General features: G+C 43.0%; 1 protein-coding gene across 2 annotated transcripts in view; it reads left to right on the top strand.

Moving 5' to 3' along the window:
- The window catches only part of SRBD1 (S1 RNA binding domain 1), a 181,021-nt gene extending 169,723 nt beyond the window's left edge, over nt 1–11,298 (top strand). For both annotated transcript variants that reach the window (XM_037066637.1, XM_037066636.1), the window contains exons 20-21: nt 6,988–7,172; nt 10,421–11,298. In XM_037066637.1, coding sequence (XP_036922532.1) covers nt 6,988–7,172; nt 10,421–10,710 — 475 coding nt within the window. In that variant the 3' untranslated portion in view covers nt 10,711–11,298. The remainder of the gene's footprint in view (nt 1–6,987; nt 7,173–10,420) is intronic.
- Nucleotides 11,299–22,633: the final 11,335 nt, after the last annotated feature.

Genomic DNA, 22,633 nt, shown 5'->3' with positions numbered 1-22,633 from the left:
ATAAACTCTTTAAAAAAAGTTGGTCAAAGGGCAGAAACTTCTGGATGTAAGATGAATAAGTTCTGAAGATATGATATACAGTGTGGTGATTATAGCTAATAACACTGTATTATATACTTGAAAGTTAGTAGATCTTCAGTGTTCTCACCACAGAAATGGTCATTATGTGACCCAGTATAAATGTTTGCTGGTGATATGGTGGTGATTTTGTAGTTACATCAGTGTATCAAATCAGCATATTGTACACCTTAAAATTATACTATGCTATATGTCATTTATATCTCAGTATGGCTGGGGGGGAAAGAAACAAAAGTAGAAAGGACTCTGTGACGAACCCGGTGCCCCTGGGCTAAAAGCAGCTGGGGGACAGAAAGGATTGGGCCCCCTTAGCCGCTGCCCCTCGCTGTTGGCCGCACAGCTTCAGGCAGACAGGCCAGTCGGACTGGCAGGCCAGGCCGAAGCCCTTCAGGAAGTGAGCACATTTCAGTGTATTTCATTCTTCCTGTTCAAGGGTTTGGTTTCTCTGAACTCTTCTCTTAGAATTGCTTTCAGAGGCTTTATCACATGCTTTCCAACTTTAGCTTTCTGCCCAGAAAGGAAAGAAGTTTTCTGGTTAATAAGTAGCTGTAATGCAAAAGGTTTAGATTGTTTTTATTTCAGAACAAAACAACAGCAGCAGCACATTGACAGTCGCAGATTTAATGTTTGTAGTTTCAGCTGTGACCCCAAAGCCCCATGACTTGTAGTTTTTCTGAGGGGTAAGTCAGTTTAGCCTGCGGAGTGTGTCCAGCGCACCTCCCCACATCCAAAGTTCACTGTGGCTTTCCTCTGCTTTCCCGTGCCAACTGACTCTGCAATGGTAAAAACATGTTTCTTTGTAGGAAACTTGCCTGAAAAGAAGCCTAAATAAAAATGCTGTAAAATAAATGAAGATTACATAAGAAATTGTTTGCAAATTTGAAAGATCTTAAATTTTTCTGGGCTTGCCTCACAAAAGTTGGCAGATTCAGACATGAAAATTAAGGCAGAATCGTTTCTGGCTTTTGATAAGTGATATCTTAGGATGTATACCAGTAGTTACCTATATGAACTTCTGTGGAGCTATGATTAAACAATATTAGATTGTCTTTTCATAAAGAAACACAACATCATAAAAGAGAGGTCAAACCTAAAATCTAAAGATGATAAATAGATTAGTAAAAGAGGTTTTTTTTTTCTTATTAGTATAAAAACACAAACATCTTACTGTAGTTCCCAGGAAGAAACACTTATATTTTTCAAAGTGCCTTCACAAAAGAGAAAAACGATGAAAGAGAATCTGCCCACCTTGGAATCAGATGATCAGGCGGTGGGGTCCTTAGGAATTGGCTCAGGATGGAATGTCTCCTGTGCCCCACACAGAGCGAAGCTGGTGGAGGACCCCGGGAAGTTTAAGAATCCTGAGTCGGTGTAGTTTCAACCTGCCTGGGTTCAAATCTGGGAAAATAACACGCCCTCTGCCCTTCAGTTTCCTTGTCTGTGAAATGAGGGTAGTAACAGTACGTATCCGGTGGGATTTCATGAGTTACTATCTGTCGAATTCTTAGCACCTGGGACAGTAAGGTTCTTGTTGTCGCCATGATTATCGTTGCTGTTGTTTTTGTCGGGGTCAGGAAGGAGCTATCGAGCTGAGCCTAAGAGAAGAGGAGGGTGGGGTGGTTTATAACTGTTAGTCTCCCAGGGGGAAAGAATTCTGCCATGAGGTCTGGATGTGATTTGAGTCATTTAACATTGTTAGTTAACATGCGCACTGGGTTGTAGACCTGGAGAAAACACTGGTTTCTTGCCTATCAGTACCCAGAGAAAACCGATGAAAGAGAACCCAGTGGAGGAGGAGGGAGGGAGCGGCAGGGCAGCCATAAAGCTGTGCTCGCTCCAGTCTCTTCCTTCTCCAAAGTGTTTGCCCTTCTTCTCGTCTCCTCTTCAGGTGCAGATCACTCAGTCTGGAGCCTGAAACTCAGTGGGGTATTGATTTAGTCTCTGTTACCTCCCTCTTCTGTCCCTCCTTCCTGTCCGCAGCCCAGCTATGGATTTTGATCTTAGCCTGTCTTCTGACTCTCTGTGTCCGAAAATAAGCACATTACTTTGACCTCAACTGCACACTCTTCAGATGGAATAAAAATGGCTCTGCCCATTCAGAGGACAGCCAGGGAACTTATGGAAATGGCAAATGTTGGGCATGTTTCAGTTTCTGGAAAGGCAGCCTCCTCGACGGGGTGGGATCCATCGTGAAGAGCTGTTTCCCGAGGACCAGAGTCCCTCACCCCAATTCGTGGGCGGCGTCCCCTGGTAGTGTGGGAGCTGTTTCAGCTCTGCCGACACTAGCCTCTGTGTTTCTGGCTTCTACCTTTTTATTTGCCTTTCTCTTTCAACTGTTCGTAGGCACTAATCCACGTTATGGCTTTATAGGCAGCAAATTAAATTATGTGAATTCTGAACAGCGTTTCTGAGCTGTTAGGACCCTGCGGCCTTTGAAACCACTAACTTAATTTGGTCCAACTCTTCTTTGGTAACTCAAACAGAGCCAAACCTTTTCCTTTTGCATTTGGTTTTAAAAATAATAAATTGCTCCCAGGCAGTGGTCCTGGGTGCCAAATTCTTATCTGGGATCTCAATTTTCTGTGTGCATTAAAAACCCCCCGAAGTAAAGGGGTGAGGAGTGCTAATGAAGATGTGATCTATGACAACTTCTGCCTTAGTTACTGCCTTGGGGTCTTAGCCGTGCAGCTTTGGACAGGGCACCTAACCTGAATCTTGATTCCCTTATCTGCAAATCTGCAGCCACAGTAAGTTTTTGGGGAAATGAAACGAAATCATCTTTCAGAGTCTCTGTTTACCTGCGTGTAAAATCCCACCTCTGAAAGAGCAGATGGAAGGGGGAGATTATGCCAACCTACTGTCATCACGGGTCTCCCTCCTCCTTAAACAAATACTTAATGAAGAAATCTGGGTGTACTTTTCTAAATCATTCTCAGTTGGCTCCAGCATTTTGGCACATTCCTTTGAAGAGCCTTGATTTTAGCAAATCTTTGTCATTTGAGGATGTGTGGTGTGTGAGTTTTAAACAGCCAGACTCAGTGGGAAGAAGGTCATCACACTGAGTAATACTGGGTTGTTGGAGCATTTTTAAAGGTTTTATTTATTATTTTTAGAGAGGGGAAGGGAGGGGAAAAGAGAGGGAGAGAAACATCAATGTGTGGCTGCCTCTCGGCCACCCCCAACTGAGGACCTGGCCTGCAACCCAGGCATGTGCCCTGACTGGGAATCGAACTAGCGACCCTTTGGTTTGCAGGCCGGCACTCAATCCACTGAGCCGCACCAGCCAGGGCTGTTCTTGCAATTTAATGTTTGGTTTATTGATATAATTCCTTTATGGCTGAGTAAAATTGATGGATAAAAATAAATAAGCACAAAAGTCTCTTTTAAAAGTGTTAAGAGTGGACGACAATGAGATCTTGGCCCTTATGGCATGGACTGTGTGGAGGTATGAATCCTATGTTTGGCCCCCACACACAGGCTAACGTTAGTTGGTTTTAAAGTGACGGTGTTGCATCGCCACAGTTCTCCTGCACTCTGTGGAGTATCATGTTTCTTAAACAGCCAAGTCCTGGGCTGGCTCCTAAATTTGTTTCTCCATGCCGGAAATGATTACATAAAACTGAATGGCTATATCTGAACGCTCATGAATTTTGAGGATTTATTTTTCAGGAAAAAATTCTTACAAAGACTTGGGGTGCCTCTGTAGCGAGTTGCTGTGGAGGATACCAGCAGTTCCAGGTCATACACCGTTCCGTTTGAGAAGCAAGCATGTTCTCTGCGGCAGGTTCTGCATCTAACTTAGTGCAGATGCGCGCTAAAGGGACACGATGTGCTCATTTGTTGCACTTATGCTGCCTTCTTACTTTAAGTAAGATGGGTGAAATTGCATATTAAATAAAAACAGCAGCTCAGACAGGAGTCCTTAGCAAACTGAAAAAGTCTTCCAGAGACAGGAGAAAATGAGAGTATGACTTTAATGACTCACTGACTTTTGAGCAAATTGTCTATTTAAATGCATTTGTATAACTTCTTTGTGGGATTTATCAGTGTTAACTATCTAATGTTTAAAACCAGTCTGCCATTAAATTGTGCTGGTGAAATGTTACCAAAAGTATTATGATTTATAGCTTAACTAAATATCGCAATTCAATTTCTGACATAACAGCAGTTAAAAAGACACGCACTGATGTGTATTGCATGAAACTCCAGTTAGTGAAAACAGCTGCGCGGCCTTGGGGACATTATTTATCTGTATGAAATGACATCTGCCTTTTCGGGTTGTTGTCGGGGCCGGAGGAGAGGATCTGTGAAGCACTAGCATGACGCCCAGCAGTTACTTCCCAGCACATCCTCTTACGTTCTGCATGCGGGCATCAGACGTACAGTGCATTTTCATACGGTGCTTTTGGGCCTGAAAGTACTTTGTATTGAATAGTACTTGTTATACTTAATTCTAAAATGAAACTTTGGATTGGATATTGCTTATCACACTCAGTTCTAGGGTGAAAATTCAGAATATGTGGAATGGATTTGGGGGGTTATTTAAAGAACTCATGTTTGAGCGGCTACTGAGCACAAATGATCATTTGCAGTGAAATGTGTCTGAAGTCCAGCCAGGCAGAGGTGGCCCGAGTGCTGTTCCCAGTTCACTTTGCAGTGCCTCTCCCCTTTGGTGGGCTGTTTTCCTTTCCCTGCCACCCTGCTGGAACTTAAGTTTTCACAGTTAAAAAGCACTTGACTTTGTTCCATCGTCATTTAAAAATAGGCTTGATCAATCTGAAGCATTAGGTAAGAGCACAATGTGGTCCTTTTCCACTGATTGCAGTTACCAGTTCCCTCAGTCTTATGTGTGTGAGAATGAACATGATATATAAAATACACATTCAGATTAAACAGACTGATCATCTTTTTACGTCTGCAACTACTATAAACCGAATTCTTTGTATAGAAGTGCCTTTGGTAGCGGTTAGTTACACACACAACCTTAAGCCTCTTGAGCTAGTGTTTGTGTTATTGAGACCAAGATTTGTACAGTGCTTTGGGAAGTCTCTGCCGTATAGTTACTTCTATCAATTATAAAATGCAATTCAAGGTTATAAATATACAGCTCATGAATACACTTTTTTGGCACTTTCTCAGTTGACCTGGGCCGGAGTCTTGGGGATTTTGAAAGGTGTTCTGCTAAACAGCCAGTAGCAAACCAATCAAGGCAGCGGGGTAAATACCAGGGGAGCCTGCTCAGCAGGGCGCCCATTGCTTAGAAAGCTGAGCAAGGAAGTGCGCTGTGGGCAGAGGCTGTCCTTACCACCTGTCCCATCAGTCAGAGCCTCGGCAGCTGTTCCCTGTCACCAGGGCCCATGTGTGCTGCTGCCCATCCATCAGCACTCACAGACATGGCTGCCTCTGCGGTGGGCCGGAAAGGCCATGGACCACAGGCTAATAGTGTGGGTCCCACTGGCCACCAACTTGGGTGGAAGCTCCTTTCCAAAAAAGGAGACCAGGAAACAACTCCTTGGTCTTTGATTAGACCACTAACTAAAATATATTCTCAAGAGAATTATTTAGATTTTGGAGAATCTGTTTTTGACTAAAATTTGTATGGCTATGGAGGTGTAGGAGGATTGCACATTCGAACCCAACGAGACTCGATGGTTAACTGCGAGGTGAGAGAGCTTCCTCCCCAGACCCCAGACCATCAGTGCTGACTGTCACCGAGGAGACCTTTTCCCGTGGAGCCCAGCCGCGCAGGGAAGACTGGGAGCCACGGGCACTCCTTTGCGATGGTGCAGCAACCTGCCAGAAGGGCTGCATCCCGCTTCTGTGCGTAGCCTCCAGCACCCCCCTTTCCCTCCCGGTGTTCCCGAGGCATCCTTACAGCAACGGGTTGGAGGGCAGTGGTGTCCCTGTCTGGTGACTGTGCTGACCTTTCTAAAGTGTCAGTAATCATAGGAAATGAACCTTAACGATGGAGAAAAATACCCAGCCAAGGAATATCAAGAAAGTGAGCTACAGCCCAGTCTTTGGATGAGATGGAAGGAAAAAACATCTTGACCCTTTCATTGGGTTTTTTTCTTAATTAACTTATTACTGAACTCCAAAAGCTAAGTAATTGAGAGGTAGCTATTCGAACAAGGGAAGTATTTATCACATAGCAAAAGGAAACTGGGAAATGCAGATACTTGTAGTTTGGAAATATTGCAGGCATATAATGTATAAAGTTTATAAAGATAATATTCATTCTAAGATTATATAATTGCAGTCTTACTTGCTTCCATCACTTCCATTTTGGAAGAAATGTAGTTTTTCTTTTTGATATCCCCTGCTGTATTTTTTTCTGTCGATGCTGAATATACTTGATGTATTTGATTTAAATTGGACCATGAGAGGCTTGACTGTTGAAGGAATTTGAGAATCACTAAGCCAGTAGTGTGCTTGCGCAGGTCATCCTGGGTACTTTATGAAGGTAAAAAATAGTGAGTGATTCGTTTGTCAAAACCAGCAGTGCTTGTTGGCTATTTTGCTAGAATTTTATATTATCAATTCATTGTTGATATAAAATAATTTAAGTTCATATATGTTTTCCTACTGCAATTTTAGGAAACATGAGGTAAATATAGGTGTCCTTAATTAGGAAATACACATGACACTGAACTCTAAAGTGCATTATGCTGTAAAATGTCTCTGATGCTGATTCTGAGCAGGGGCTTCACCGGAAAGTAGCACAAGAGCCTAAATCCGTCTCTTCCCCATTTCCTCAGGTGGTCTGTCTGTAACACCATGGGCCACATAGCAGATTTCTAATGAACGAAAACTGGCAGACTGAGATGACTGAATGTTCCGGTGACCTGTGGAAGGAAATGGCAAAATAAGTAATATTATTAATGTGCCGGGCTTCTTTCCCCTCTGCAGGTTTTTGTCATTCGTTGGAGGGACACTGTGTGAGATTGGAAAGCCTGAAATGCAGCAAAAAATCAAGTCATTCGTTGAAAAGGAAGGAATAGAGAAAACTGCAGGAAGGTTACAAACAACGGTACACACCTTACAGGTCATCATAGACGGTCTCAGCCAGCCTGAAAGCTTTGACTTTCGGACAGGTAAGCTGTTGAACTTGAATAGTAACACCTTCCACTTGCATAGCTCACATTGCCTCCTGTGGCCCTCCCAACAGTCCTGTGCCACAGGCAAACAGGTTTATTCTTCCATCCTACATGTGAGAAGACTAAAGCAGTGACCTTCCTTCAAAGTCATTGCAGTTGATGTCTGGACCCAAAGCTGGAAACCAGGTCTCCAGAGTCCTCGTCCCTGCTTCCTTTCTAAATGCATCATCCACGGCTGCTGGATGCATGGAGGCAGACATTGTTCATAAGCCTCTCGTGAACCTTGTTAACCTCATAGGAACCAAAAGGCCAAGGTAAAGCATTCAGTTCACAAACTGAAAAGTGAATCTTCTTCCTGAATTACAGCCATCCGAGTTCCTAGGTTTTGTGTCAGTGAACACATTGAACAAATAAGATACTATCTCTCTGTTGATTTTTGCTTCTAATTAAAAGTGCTCTTTGCTTTCAGCACAGGTAGATAGATGGTGCGGGAAGTGTGACAGCCACACTTGTTGAGAGCAGTGACCCAGGGAGAAAGAATTAAGGTGTCAGTTTCCCAGGGAAATTCGAATAGGAAGCTCTGAGGTTTAAATGAACCTGCGCTTCTCTCCTAACCCATTTTATGATGCCATGCTGAAGACTTGGCTCCCTCCATTCTGGGCTAGGCTGTGCTGAGGTCATTGGACGTGCTTCTTTGGAAAGGTTCAAGGGGACACAAAAACTCCCAGCCAGTGAGCTCATTGTACTTTTACCTCAACTTTTCAGTAAGTTTGAAATTAATTTTTGTTAAGTTGGGGAAAAGTAAAATAAAATAAAAACAGCAAGAGCAATACAAAAAATGTACGAGTAGAGGCCTCCCGGTGGTCCCTCCAAAGCAGCAGGGCGCCAGGGCACTGGGTAGAGAATGGCTGTCAGGCAGGGTGGGGTTCGAGGGCGGGCCTACTGCCGCTGCCCGAGGAGGTTGGTGGCGCGCCCTAGAGCTGTCCCTCCTTTGCTTCTGTCTCAGTGCTGATGGCTCTGCTAATGCAGCTACTGTAGACTCAGGGCATAGATCAACTCTCAAATTATATGGTTCAATTAAGTAACAAATAGCTAAGTAGCGACCCTCATCTGGGGATGCCTTTGGTTGAGCCGAAACCAGATACGCATGGGCTCTGGACTGAGCTTAATGGTTACTGCAGTTTTTATTGTTGTGACAAGTAAAATTTCAAATACGTCTCTTTAAACACACTTTGCACCTGACCTATGCCCTTGTGTAAGTCATAGTTTTCAAGAGGTTTGAGAATTTTTCATTTTAATACTTGAAAACACCCCCAACAGGGAAAGCAGGCAGTTGTATTTCTGAAGGGGCAGGTAGTATTTTGGGTGTTTCTGCACTACGGTGCTCATGTTACACATCTTTCCTCCCGATTTCTCAAAACTAGCTCCCTTCTTGGTGCCTCATTCGCACCCTCATCCTGTCTTCTGTTTTCTCGGTGACATGGTTCTGTTTTATTAACACTCCGGTTGCTAGTTAGTGCCCATGATTGGGTTCATCCTAGGCACCCCGGTGACAGGGGACTGAACGTGCACCTTGCCGAACAGAGTGTTAAAGTTTGCCTGGCACCTGGAGGGTTTTCTGATCTGTCAGTGGCCCAGGCTGTCTTTGGGAGCATGTTAAGTAGTGCCCGACTGTAATTTTCCATGTAAAATTAAACAACACAGCTAATCAGGAACCCTCAGGGAATCTGTACCAGCTGGGCCTCTGCAGGAAAAAGTGGGGAGGACAATTTTCAAGCATAAAAACAGTTCTTACGGGGCCTCCGAGACCGTCCTGCCTCTGCCCCTGATCGGTGACTGGGTCTCTTGGCATTGACGCAGCCGCTGCCCAGTGTAATGTTACATTACGGTAAGTTTCTTGCTTTTGGAATTCACTGCTTTGGCGTCAGGTGAAATTCTACAGAATCCATTCCAGTGTTAGCATATTCCTATTTTATGAGGAAAATGAGATTTGAGGTTTAAAGAGGGCTTTTGTTTTGTTTTACAGGAAAAAGGTGACTTTGTAAAAAAAATCTTGCTTTCAGCATGGTTGGGCTGGGCAAGGGGAACAGAGAGGTGACCAGTTGTTAATACAAATGTAAAGGATAGCTGCAACAAGTAATCAGGATAAAGCCAACAGCTGCGGAGGAAAAGGAAATGGAATGGGTGGAGGGGAAAATGAGGTCTTAGTCAGAGGAGATCCAAGCACAGAATGTGTTCTTTGTTACTAGAATCAACATTCAGTAATCCTAGGAAAGGGGGCGGAGAGGAGCCGGGATAAATGGGATCCAGAGATAATCCAAAGGCCCCATTTAAACTGTTAGTTCTAACCTTCTCCCTCATAAAACCTTTGTTTTTGTTTTGTTTTAACTAGAGCCACAGTGATTCCTTGGCATGCTTTATGCCCCCATTTTTGGGGGGGGGAGGTGCTAACGAACAGAGAGTCTTACTGGGTCAGCAAGAAAAGAGGGCTGTGAGGAGCTTGAGAACAAGGGTCTCAGGTCCTCGCCTTTGTGTCTAGCGCCTGGCAGTGCCTGGCCAGGGAGAGATGACAATGGGTCCATAACTGTTTGATGACTTGAATTAAAAGAAGAAAGACTAGGTACCAGCTGGTCTGGGTGTCTGAGCCATAGACCCTCAAGAATCCATAAATTTTGATTGAATACACATATTCAAAATGGAGAGAAAATAACTCCTAAATTTGTGGGGAGTGAGACCAGAGAACATTTGAATTTCATCCATGTTTGATCAAACATTGATGGACTTTCTACCAGCTTTAAAGAGTTTGAGAATCCAGGCACGGGGTAAAATCTCCCAATCTTCTGCCTCCAACGCTCTTACTTTGTCAGCGTTTCTGATTTAGCCTTGGGTATCCACTGGACAAACAGTTTCTAATCACGTCCTCAAAAAGAGGAGAATAAGAGTCAGTCCTTAACATAGGGCTAATGTTCACATGTTACCGAGGTGGAGCTTAAGGAGAAGGAAGCCTCTAAGTGAATTCTCTTGAACCGTTTTTACTCTGTAGATGCTGTTTCCCCAGCTCGGGTGCATTTTCTCTGAAGGCAGGCCTGTGTCTTCAGCTCCTTTGTGTCCCCCTTGAATGCTTGGCACTTGTCTGGGCACATAAGTGGGATGCAGTAAGGCCTTATTCACCCAGGTGTGTTGTGTCTGGGAAGTACGGTGTCTGATTATTTATACCAACTCTCTTTTCTCCCCTTTCCTTGTAGATTTTGTTAAACCCGATTTCAAGAGAAGCATTGTCTGCTTGCAAGATCTGCAGGTTGGGACGGTTCTTACAGGCAAAGTTGAGAACGCCACTTTATTTGGAATTTTTGTGGATATAGGAGTAGGGACAGCAGGGCTGATTCCCATACGCAATATAACAGAAGCAAAGCTGTCTAAAACGAAGAAGAGAAGGAGTCTGGGACTGGGCCCGGGGGAAAGAGTGGAAGTCCAGGTACTCAACATTGATGCCCCCCGATCTCGCATTACCCTGGACCTCATCCGGGTCTTGTGAGTGTCCCGCCGAGGGCCAGACACTTTATTCCCCGTTTCTACAGATCGGCAGGAATGAGTCAGGTGTTTGTGACTTCTAGGTAGAAGATGAGAAAGAATTCACTTAATATCAGAAGTATTTTCCAAACACTTGCCTAGTTTTTCTTTCTGAATAAACAGAGAACTAAGAGTTTGATATCTGTTCCCCTTAAAGAAAACAACTAATAGGCATCCCTGTGTGACTTTATGTAGTGATGATTTTCTGACTCAGGTTTTATTTTTTGTAATTCACCTTCTTTGACTTCTTTCACATTTTGTATGAGAGATTACTTCACCTCTACTTGCTAATTTGTCTTGTTGGACTTGTATGGATTTGCCTTGATTTGTATGGACTTGTCTTGATTTGACTTATACAATGTTTAATTCTTCCTTTTTATAGATTTCTAAAAATCAGGATTTTTAGATTTGATTAATAATTTTTCTCTGCCAAACCAAGCGAAAATATACCTATAAAACAGAACCCGTTGAGTTTGTAACCCTCAAGTGGGTGGCTCAAAGCATTTTCAGACGGATAAATGTATTGATCATTTCAATAAAGTTCTGTGGCCAGTGACCTTGTTTTTGCTCCGATGTTTCAGTGAGTGCCTTAGGAGTCATTTTGATCAAAGCAGACGTGGCACACACTTGTACAAGTTTCAAATAAACCAGCTATGCTTTGGGGGGAAGAAGGGTGCCTCTGGAAATTTGGAGAATGACTTTCTCTTTGACTTAGCATAGAAAGGTATATTCTCTCTTAAGCATTGGGATTAAACTTAAGATTGGGATAGAAATGGCCTTCCTAAAGATCGAATAGAAATCGTGTGTGAAAGGTCAACACAAGTAGATAAAGCAAGTGACTCTTTAGTTTTAGTCAGTGGTGATGGTATTAGCATGGCCATTCAAGGTACAAATGATATAATGGGGCATAGGCTGGGTTGGTGTCTCGTCCATTCAGGCTGCTGTGGTTGATTTGCCGAGCGGAGTCACTTGTGTGATTGCATGAGATGCCGGTTTTCTCTGTGTGTAATGAGTGGAAGATGGTTACTAAGACAATGATGGGTCCTGCTTTTTCGCCTGGGACAATCCTGGTAAACACTCAGTGTCCTGGCACAATTTTAATAGTACCTCTTTTTATTTCCAAAGTGCCTCATTTTGAATAATAAACCATATGACCACTGTAATAGTAAGTCACTTACAAAGAGGTAAATTGGGCTGTGTTTACTGACAGTTCTGCCTGACGCTTTGCCCTTCTGAGATGGGGAAGGGGGGGAATGTGGGAATGTGCAGGGATTAAGAAGTACAAATTGGTGGTTACAGAATACACGGGGATGTTAAGAACAGTATAGGAAATGGAGAAGGCAAAGAACTTACATGCACGACTCATGGACATGAACTGGGGTGGGGGGAGATTGCTGGAGGAAATGGGGGTTACTGGGTAGAAGGGGCAAGGAGGGAAAGTTGGAACAATTGTAATCGTGTAATCAATAAAATATATTTAAAAAGTCAAATTAAAAAATGTATGCAGCCTTCCAACTGTTGGACATAGATCTTTTTAATGCAGTAGGTTCCTTAAAAGTGTTATTACTCGAGTTCTGTTTCCCTAACAGTTTCATTTCTGAAATACTTTTTCTTTCTTGCTTGCTAGTCTTCAACTACCAGTGAGTCATAATGTTGTAACTTTAAGTCGATCGTCCTGCTCACTCCTCCCAATGTTTTTCCTGTTTCATAACTTGTTAGGTCAGTGATGAATGACTGATAAGCATCTGAGGATTTTTATTTTGAAGCCTGCAGTGTAATTTCAAATAAATGCTTGTTTAAAATTTAGATATAATTGGCATACAAGGTCAGTCTGGAAAAAGCCCAGCCATTGTTAATATCGTGAGAACAGTTTGTGCAACATCGATGTGACCTGGAAGCCAAGGAGAGTGAACTGGAATGTGCATGTGTGAACAGTGACAACTTTACTAGTCAGTGAGGGCAGTAGATGTTGTTGAGTGAGCATGTGTACTGTGTGGCCCTAGCATTGAAAATGACTGGGCTAGTAGAGCAATGAATCCGCATCAAATTTTGCATTAAGCTTGAACATTCCTCAAACTATTCAGATGACTCAGAAGGCAGCAGCTATGGACAACTGGTGATTGGCAGCTTCATCACAACGATGCACCCATTTGTGCATCATGTCCCATGCAGAGCTGTTTGGTAAAACAACACGTTACCCAGGTGACTCAGACCACCGCCTCCCCCTTCCCCCGCCATAGCCCAGATCTGGTGCCCTGCAACCTCTAGTTTTTCCCAAAACTAAAATTACCTTTGAGAGGGAAGAGATTCCAGACCATTGATGAGATTCAGGAAAATACAACTGGGCAGCTGATGGCGACTGGGAGAACTGTGTGAGATCCCAAGGCGCCTGCTTTGAAGGGGACTGAGGCATCATTGTCCTATGCACAATTTTTCTTGTATCTCGTAGCTCTTTCAATAAATGTCTCTATTTTTAACAGTACATGGCTGGATGCTATCTGGACAGACCTCGCATACCATCTTATTAGTTCCAGGTGTACTGCATAATGATTTGCTATATATTGCAAAAAGCCTGACATGGTGGAGATTCCGTAAGGCCTGCGTTAGGAGAAGAGGGGCATGTCTGATTCATCTTTTAACCCCAGAATGTACCATGGTGCTTGGTGGTCACTGTACTCAACTAATCCTAATCCCTGTTCTACCAATAATCCATGGTGTACCTTCGAACTGGTATCTTTATACTTCTCTGGGCCTCTTTCTCCCAAGTTGAGAAAAATGGGTGTTATTCCTGCCCTTATGAAGCTTAGAGATCTATTGAGGAAAAAAGTATCAATAATCAAAGAATCACATAAAGATATAAAGTTACAACCATGATAAGTGATATAATGGTGACAGCATTTGGTAGGTGGGTTGATCTAGTCAGGAAAATATCTCAGTGGGTTTTCATTGAGATGTAAAAGATAGCTGGTGCTGACGAGGGTAAGTGTTTTGGTGACCTTAATGAGAGTTTTCAATAAATGATGGGGGTGAGAGCCTTACTGGAGTGGGTTTAAGAGAAGGTAGGAGGAGGTAGGTTGGAGATGGTGGATATTGACCATTTTTTTCAGGGGCTTTGACTATAAAGGAAAAGATATAACACACAGGCTAGAAGGGGAAAAAGGAGTCCAGAGACAATTTGTGTGTACGTATGTCTGAAAAAAATAATAATATGCACAAATGGGAATGGATGCAGTAAAATATGGAAATTTGACACAGGATTACTGAGATGATATCCCTGAGTGGACAAGTTCAGGTGGAGTCTAGTGCGCAAGCCATTGGTCTAAGATAGGAATATAAAGAGTTCATCCACAATAACGAGAGGGGTGATTGAATATATACCTACCTGCACAGAGGCAGGTAGGGAGATACGGTGCTGGGAGCTCACGAAAGGTCTCGGATTGTTTCTGTTTTTCACATTGAAATAAAAAGGCATGTTGTCAAATGAGACCAAAGATTGGGCGGGGGGGGAGAGTTGGAGGTTTGAGAAGACAGGAAAAGGTAAGAAAAGGGTGAGAGAGTGAAAAGCCTAGGGAAACAGACGTATTTCAATGGTTTCCAGACGGCATTGCACGTTTCACTTCAGGTTAGTGATCAATCGAATGTAGGATCGGTTGTATGTTTTCTTCAGCCCTACCAACTGTGTGGGTACAGGTCCCGATTATGCGAAGATGTAGTTCGGGTTTGGGAGTTTGCCCAACGGGTGCCGTACAGAAGGGCAGGGAAGCAGAGGGTGTGTGGTCAAAGAAAGCATTGACCATGGAATTTAAGCTCAGTAAGAAGAAAAATAACTGTAAGGGGAATTGGGGGAGTGGGCAGTGAAAATGTATAGGATTCATGGGTTGTAGGTCCTCATGGAGCTGGAGGAAGGTGAGACGGGGTTAATAGAGGACATAATGGGTAGAAAAGTAGCTGTCATGAGTAGGGTACTTGGAAACTACAGTTTTTCAGGATTGCAGTTTTGGGTGATTACGGAACAATCAATCACGGGAGTAAGTAGCAGAGGTAGGGGACAATAAGATCTAATAAGATCATTAGAGAAGAGGGTGTCAGGGAGCTGACTTGAAGGATTACCTACGGGGACGATGATTTTAGGAGGCTGTCCCAGAAATGTCGGCGTAAAATAGCGGAGCTTGTACCGGAACGTCAGTGGTTAAAATGGTGAGAAGTGGTGGGTTTCTGGGTATAGTTGGAAGGTGAAGGTCGAGCCAAACAGGATTTTCCAGTGTACTGGATGTAAGGTGTGAGACAGATGGGAGTCCTAGGGTGGTTTTAACCTGAGCAACCAGGAGGCTGAAATTGTTATCTCCTGACACAGGGAAGGAAGGCCGTGGCAGGACAGTTTTGGTGAATTGCATGCACTATGGACAGGTTAGGTGAATTGAGATACTCATTAGATAGCCAAGCGGAGGCGCCCGGCAGACAGCTGGCTCTTTCGGGCTGAAGTTCGTGGGGGAGGAATGAGCTGGAAATGTAATTTAGAGGTCACCAGCACGTAACGGTACTTGCAGCCATGAGACTGAATGAGATCACCGATGAAGTGAGTAGGAAATTAAGTAGAGAAGGGATTCAAGGAACAATGGAGTTGTTGAAAAATCCAAGACACTCAGCTATAAATTGTTTGAACATCTCTGCAAGGGCAGGAATTTTGTCTTTCTCATGGCAGGCCTGCTAGACGCCCGTTCAGAATTCTCCCTGACTTCCTTGCTGAGAGAGTTCTGATTGGAGGAGAGCAGTCGTGTAACCAATGGACGTGGATGTGGTCATGGGACACAGTTCTGGCCAGTGAATAAGTCATAGGATAAGTCTCCTGGGGCTCTCTTCCAGGAGAGCTGGAAAGGGCGAGGGGTCCGGCTCAGCTCTCAGGCTTCTCTCATCCTTTGCCCTTGCCCTTCTCCCTGCCGGGACTGCAGATGGAAGGCCGGGAGCGGCGGAGGTCCGGCAGTGGCGGAGGTCCGGCAGTGGCGGAGGTCCGGCAGCGGCTGCTGCACAGAACAAAAGCTCGTGAATCCGCCTCGGCATCGTGGAGTCACTAAACCAAACAGCTTACTCTGGACTTCACATTTTGTATGAAAAACAAAAGCTGCATTCACTTCAAAGCTTTGGGGGCAGGAGGGGGTTACAGCAAAAGGTATTTCCTAATAACATTTGTGTGCTGTCTGACTGTATCTCAGCACTCCCATACAGAAACATGCCTAGCATGTGCTAGGCACTCAATAAATGTTGATTGATTAGGTGAATAAAGAGTTAAATAAAACAGTTGAATATAAATGTTCAGAAACATTCAGTTTTTTCTTAATCATATTAGACAATATGGTAGGATACAAGTTTTATTTATTACAACATACTATAAATATCTAGAAATAATCTCACAAGCAATGCATGAGATCAGTATGAAGGAAAATGATAAAATGTTACTAATGAATGCTGAAATAACAGCAGAATGCATTAATGTACACCATGTTTCTGGGTTGGAGCACGTGGGATGGTGGAAAAACTATATATACATATATGTGTGTATATATATGTGTGTGTATATATATACTTTTGCCAAAATTCCATTCATTCTGACTGGCTTTGCTTTTGTTTGTCTGTTTATTTAAACCTAAATTAAAAATAAAAATTATTTAGAAGAGTGTGGGAAAAAATCAAATCAATACCTTAAAAGAGTAATTTACTTGGATTGTATAGGGGAGTTTGTCCTACCAGATATCAAATTATACTCAAAAGCTGCCATCTTTTAAACTGTCTGGTTAATAGAAATCGGAGAATGGAATAAACAATTCAAAATCAATAGGTATTTAATGTATGTTTAAAATGGTAAAATGATAGTGCCATGCTACACCCAAAAATAAATTTCAGATGGATTAAATGTGAATAAAATTTTAAAAGAAGAACAAGCAAACATGGAAGGGCTGTGAGAAGCAATCGACCAGGCATGGGGTGGAATGCAAGAAAAACTAGAGGAAGCACAGGCCTCCAGACCTAAATTTTCATTCAGAAGATGTTTACTCGACACCTACTATGAGGCCCTGTGCCAGCTGCTGGGAACGGAAGATGAATATGATATCTTTTGAGGATGTCTGTAGCCTAGTTGGAATTTAAGCTGCAGCAAAGGATATTTGAAGCTAAACATGGGCAATTGGGGGTTAAGCCTGGCTGCTCTCTACCTCAGAACATGGTGTCATCCCTCTCGTCTGATGACACAAGACCCTGGCACGCTTGGTTTGGGATTCGGGGAGTGCTTATGTCAAGGGGTCTGTACCTCTAACCCTGACCTACAAATTAGCACTTGTGTTAAAATTGGAGATGGAAAGAAGCGACAGGATGGAAAAACCAAGTATATTTAGTCAATCTTTTCATTTTGGCTTCCTGCCTGAAATCAGTCATAATGAGTTGGATTTGAATAACAGATCGTGGAGAACTTTTGAATGACCGGGCTCCTTGCCAAAGCTGTCTGTTCCACAGGAAGAAAGATATAGATTTCTTCCCACTCATTTTATACGGTGAGGAGGATTCTGTGCACGAAGGCTCGGTTTATAATTTAGGGGGGAAGTGGGGTAAGCTGACCCCAATCTGTCAGCACAAAAAATTACCTTTTTTCGAAATAAATTTAAAAACCACCCCGAGGAACGATTTGCTATTCTCTTCATACCAAGGCTCTAAATAAGGATTATAATATTCCCAAAAAAATATGTTTAAGGAGAAAAGGCTAACCCTAACAAAAGGAAATATATTCGTCTAAACAGTTCAGGGAAACCTCTTAGATACCAGAGGATTCGTTGCAACTATACAGCTCACCTTCTGTGACGTAGCTGAAGCATCATGTAGCTCAATCCTTGCAGAAAAGTCTAAAGCTAAAGACTTAAGAATGGCGAAGGGAGAAAAGGGGGAGAGGGAGAGAGCAAAGGCAGAGCCCAGTGTTGTCAGAGCACCAAGCCCTGAGAGTCCTGTTTTATCCAAGCCATTAGGCCAAATGTGTAAGTCGCTCGGGTTGTTGCAGTATTTTGTAGAAGGAGCGGATGGAATCCTGCTACCGGAAGCAGTTCCGGCAGGCTCCACCCCCTCGTAGGCAGGCCCTCAGGAACTTCCCCGGAGGGAGCAGGCCTTGGGGTGTCTTCCTCTGGTCCCAGCGACTGGTTCTTTGATCATTTGGCATTTGCCCAGCTGGCCCCCAGATTGAAGTCTCTTGGCAACAAAGGAGAAGGCAGCGCAGTGGAAGTCAAACCTGCTGTTTGCTTCACAGCGTTGAAATGATTCCAGGAAGCTGAACCTCGACCTGCCACTTCAGTCAAATGTGGTGTCGTGTACTTCAGTGGCCAAAGAACTGATAAGGTAGACTGTCACTTTATCTGTAGTAGCGCCCACAAGAAACATCTGGCATTATACCTATATTGTAAAAAGTACAAAAATGAAATATGGAAGTTGGAAAATGCAAGTCCTGTGTAATTTGAGAAGTAGCCCCCTTTCATATCCGCAGCCTTTTGCTGCGTAAGTACTCCTTCGTAAGTAAAGATTTTTAACGCATGGAGATCCCATGATATATATTGGTCTACTTTGTCTCCTTACAGTGTAGCATGTATGTATCCTCACATACCAGCACCGCCGTGTGCACCTTAATGCGTTTCGTTGTGTGTGTGGAAACCACTACACGGAGCTGCGGTGAGTGTCATGCAACATTGCCCTAGAGGTTACTCTGCCGAAGAACATGCGCATTGAAATGTGAGTAGCTAATGTAAGAAACCCTGTGGAGGGAGGACAGATGCCACAGAACTTGGTTCATTTCTACGGGTCTGTGTGTGTGTTGGTACTGGGGTGAGATGTAAAATACATTCTTTACTGTGGGTTGACGTTTTTAAGGAAAGTGAAAGCGGAGGTTGGGAGGCACTTTCTCTGTGGGAGTAGTTCTTTCTGTTCCCCAGACTCAGCATGCTCCCTCTCACTGCAGAGCCTTCGTGAGTGTCACGCCATTCCTTCTGCCTGGAACAGCCCCCCTTTGCTTTGCTCTGCACTCGCTCAGGTCCCGATGATGGGCTCTCACCCCAGATGGCATTTCTCAGACCAGTCTTACTGAACTCCCAGACTAAAGCAAGTTCGCTGTCACAGGCTCTCCTTGCGCGATGCATTCCACTTCCTGCGCATCGTTGTTTGTGGTCATTGGGAACTTCCTCTCCCTTTCATTCATTCATTTCTTACCTCCTGATGTTGGCCCCATCTTCACCAGACCTGAATCTTTCATTGTTTTACCTTGATTCCTCCAGATACAGCTTGGTCTCTGTCTTAGCTCAGGTTTTCTGGAATACAGACCATGAGAAAAAGTTTTTGTACTCTGGTTTCCTTGGGGTTTATAATCTCAGGGAGGAAGGAGCAAGGGAAAATGGGCAGTGAACCCAGGGCAATAAGAAAGCAAAACAAAGTGCTATGTGCAGCCTCATAAGAAAACACTGCTGGTTTCTTCAACACCAGGTCTTCCTTGAAGACACTGTGCAGAATGACGGTGACTCAGAGTGGAAGGGTGGAAGGAAGGTGGGGAAGAAAAATTTATCCAAGGTCTCCTTCCTGTTTCCAGTTTCTTACTGGTCAAATTTACCCTACCAGGTGTTGATTTCCCATACTTCTAGGTTTTATTACCTGACTTCTGTGGACAGCTGCCTAGGAGGTGGGTCCAGCTGGGTCAGGTCCTTGTGCTGGAGCGGCTTTGGACCCACTGCTCAGGTGTGATAGAGGCTTCTCCAAATTCCGGACCTCACCCCCACGCTCCCAGCAAGCAGCAGTGACTGAGTGGCAGCCAGGCCTCCTGTGGAGTTTCTGCCTGGAGGGTGGGGGCCAGCATGGGGGTGACAGTGAGGCAGAGTGAACCTGGGAGCTCATAGGTCCTGTACATCCTCTGTAGCATTAGAATTGAGGTTCTTCCAAACTTAAATTAGCTTGCCTGGTCCACTAGATGGTGAACGCTCACCACCCCTCCCTCCCCACCCCAGGTATCTTTACTTTTATTACGTGCTTGTGGAACTCAGCTTCAAGCCAGGCTACCCAACCAGATCTCAGAGAGACCAGCCCCAGGACCTCTGCATCCCCGGCCTTGCAATTTGTAACAGCACCGGGTGCTCAGGGACTCAAAGCCCTCTATTCCTTCACTGTTGTCAAGGTTCTCTTAGATCACTCCCCTCCCACCTAGAACTCCAAGAACACTGAGCGGAGGCTGCACATCCATTTAAGAAAGAAAACGAGAAGTTGAGAAGCTGTGGGGTGATCTCCCTGCCTCATGGAGAGTTTGGCTCCTGTGTGATTGATTCTGGAAGCTGCTGGAGTTGAGAATGGACGTGAGTCAAAGGCCAAGAAAACTAAAACTGACCATTAATTGGCCCTTGACCCATCACATCTTTCCAAGAAGAAAACATAACCCTCCATGCTCCACCTTATCCCCAAGATAAAAACATCAAAAACCCTAGGAGAGGACAGGCAAAACCAGACTGTTCATGTCTAATTCGACAAAGGGTCATTTAAAAATAAAGTGCTCAAGGCAAAGCACAGTTGAAGACGGTTCCTTTGGGCTTTGGCCAACTCTTCACTAATACAGTCTGCTGGCCTCGGTGAACAGAGCCAGGACCAAAGGAAACAGTCTGCAATCCAAAATTTTGCCTCCAGAAACTTTACCTTGCTCTTGTTTGGGTCTTGGTTTTGGTAACAGCTTTATTGAGATATAATTCACCATTTAAAGGGTACAAGTCAATGATTTTGAGTATACTCAGAGTTCTAGTGTACAGTCATCACCACAATAGATTTTAGAACATTTTCATTACCCCAACAGGGAGCCCTGGACCCATTAGCAGCTGCTCCACACACTCACCCATGGGCGACCACCAATCTACTGTATGGATTTGCCTCTTCTGGACTTTTCATATAAATGGAATAATACACTAAGTGTAACTGGCTTCTTTCACTTAGCATAATGTTGTCAAAGTTCATCCATTTGTAGCGTGTATCAGGACTTCATTTCTTCTTGTTGCTGAGTAACCTACTCTATCTATACCACATTTCATTTATCAGTTGATGGATGTTTGGATTGTTTTCCACTTTTTGACTCTAATGAATTATTCTGCCATGACACCCATGTATAAGCTTTTGTGTAGACATGTGGTCATTTCTCAGGTATATAATTAGGAGTGGGATTGCTGGATTAAGTGATAACTCTATGCTTAATCTTTTGAAAAAATGCCAGAATGTTCTAAAGTGGCTGTACCATTTTACCAGCAATGTATGAAGGTACTATTTTTTCCATATCCTTGTCAACACTTGTTATATCTATAGTTTTGATTATAGTGATTCTCATAGGTATGAAGTGGCTTCACATTGTAGTTTTAATTTGTATATCCCTCTTGGATGATAAATATTGAACATCTTTTCATGTGCTTATTGGCTATTTGTATATCTCCTTTGAAGAAATCTATATTCAGACTCTGGTCACTTTTTAATTAGGTTATTTTTCTAAATTATAGTGGTTCTTTATTCTAGATGTAAGCCCCTTATGGATATATAACTTACAAAAATTTTACCCACTCTGTGAGCTTTCTATTCACTTTCTTGACGGTGTTCTTTGAAGCACAAAATTTTTAGCTGTTATGGTGTTCAATTCATCTTTTTTTTATTCATTGCTTATGATTTTAGTGTCATATTTAGGAAACCACATAAATGGCGTAAATGCTCCAACCAAAAGACATAGGGAAGCTGAATGGATAAGAAAACAAGACCCATCATATGCTGCCTCTGAAAGACAAATCTAAGGTGGAAAGACACAAACAGACTAAAAGTAAAAGGATGGAAAAAGATATTTCATGCAAATGGAAAGAGAAAAAAAAAGCTGAGTAGCAGTACTTATATCTGACTTTAAAACCAAGGCTATATAGTAAGAGACAATGAAGGTCACTACATAATGATAAAGGGAACAGTCCAACAAGAGGATATAACCCTTTAAACATTTATGCACCCAACACAGGAGCACCTAATATGTGAAGCAAACCTTGATCGACATAAAGGGAAAGATCGACAAAAATAGTTGTAGTTTGGGATTTTAACACCTCATTGACTTGGATGGATAGATCTTCCAGGCATAAAATCAACAAGGAGACAATGGCCTTAAACAACACACTAGATCAAATGGGTTTGATTGATATTTTCAGAGCATTTCACCCCAAAGCAGCAGAATATACATACTATTCAAGTGCACATGGAATGTTTTCTAGAATACATGTTAGGACACAAAACAAGTCTCAATAAATCTAAGATGATTGAAATCCTATTAAGCATCTTCTCTGCCCATGATGCTATGAAACTAGAAATCTATCACAAGAAGAACACTGAAAAACACACAAAGACATGGAAGCTAAATAACGTGTTATTACACAGTGAATGGGTCAATAATGAGATCAAGAAAGAAATCAAAAGATACCTTGAAACAAATGAAAATGAGGACACAACAATACAAAATCTGTGGGACACTGGAAAAGCAACCCTAAAGGGGAAACTCAAAGCATTACAGACCTGTCTCAAAAAACAAGAAAAGCCTCAAATAAACTATCCGACTTCACACTTAAAGGAACTTGCAAAAGAACAAAAAACAAAACTTAAAGTGAGTAGAGTGAAGGAAATAATAAAGATCAGAGCAGAAATAAATGAAATAGAGTCTAAAAAAATGATTCAAAAGTCAATAAATCCAAGAATTGGTTCTTTGAAAATATAGAAAGATTGACGAATCTTCAACCAGACTCATCAATAAAAAAAGAGAGGGACCCAAATAAAATCAGAAATGAAAGAGGAGAAATAACAGCTGACACCAAAGAAATACAAAGGAT

The sequence above is a fragment of the Sturnira hondurensis genome, unplaced genomic scaffold (assembly GCF_014824575.4).
Source record: "Sturnira hondurensis isolate 20B ecotype Veracruz unplaced genomic scaffold, ASM1482457v3 Scaffold0016663, whole genome shotgun sequence".
In the NCBI taxonomy this organism is placed as follows: domain Eukaryota; kingdom Metazoa; phylum Chordata; class Mammalia; order Chiroptera; family Phyllostomidae; genus Sturnira; species Sturnira hondurensis.
This window is presented reverse-complemented; position numbering and strand designations above follow the sequence as displayed.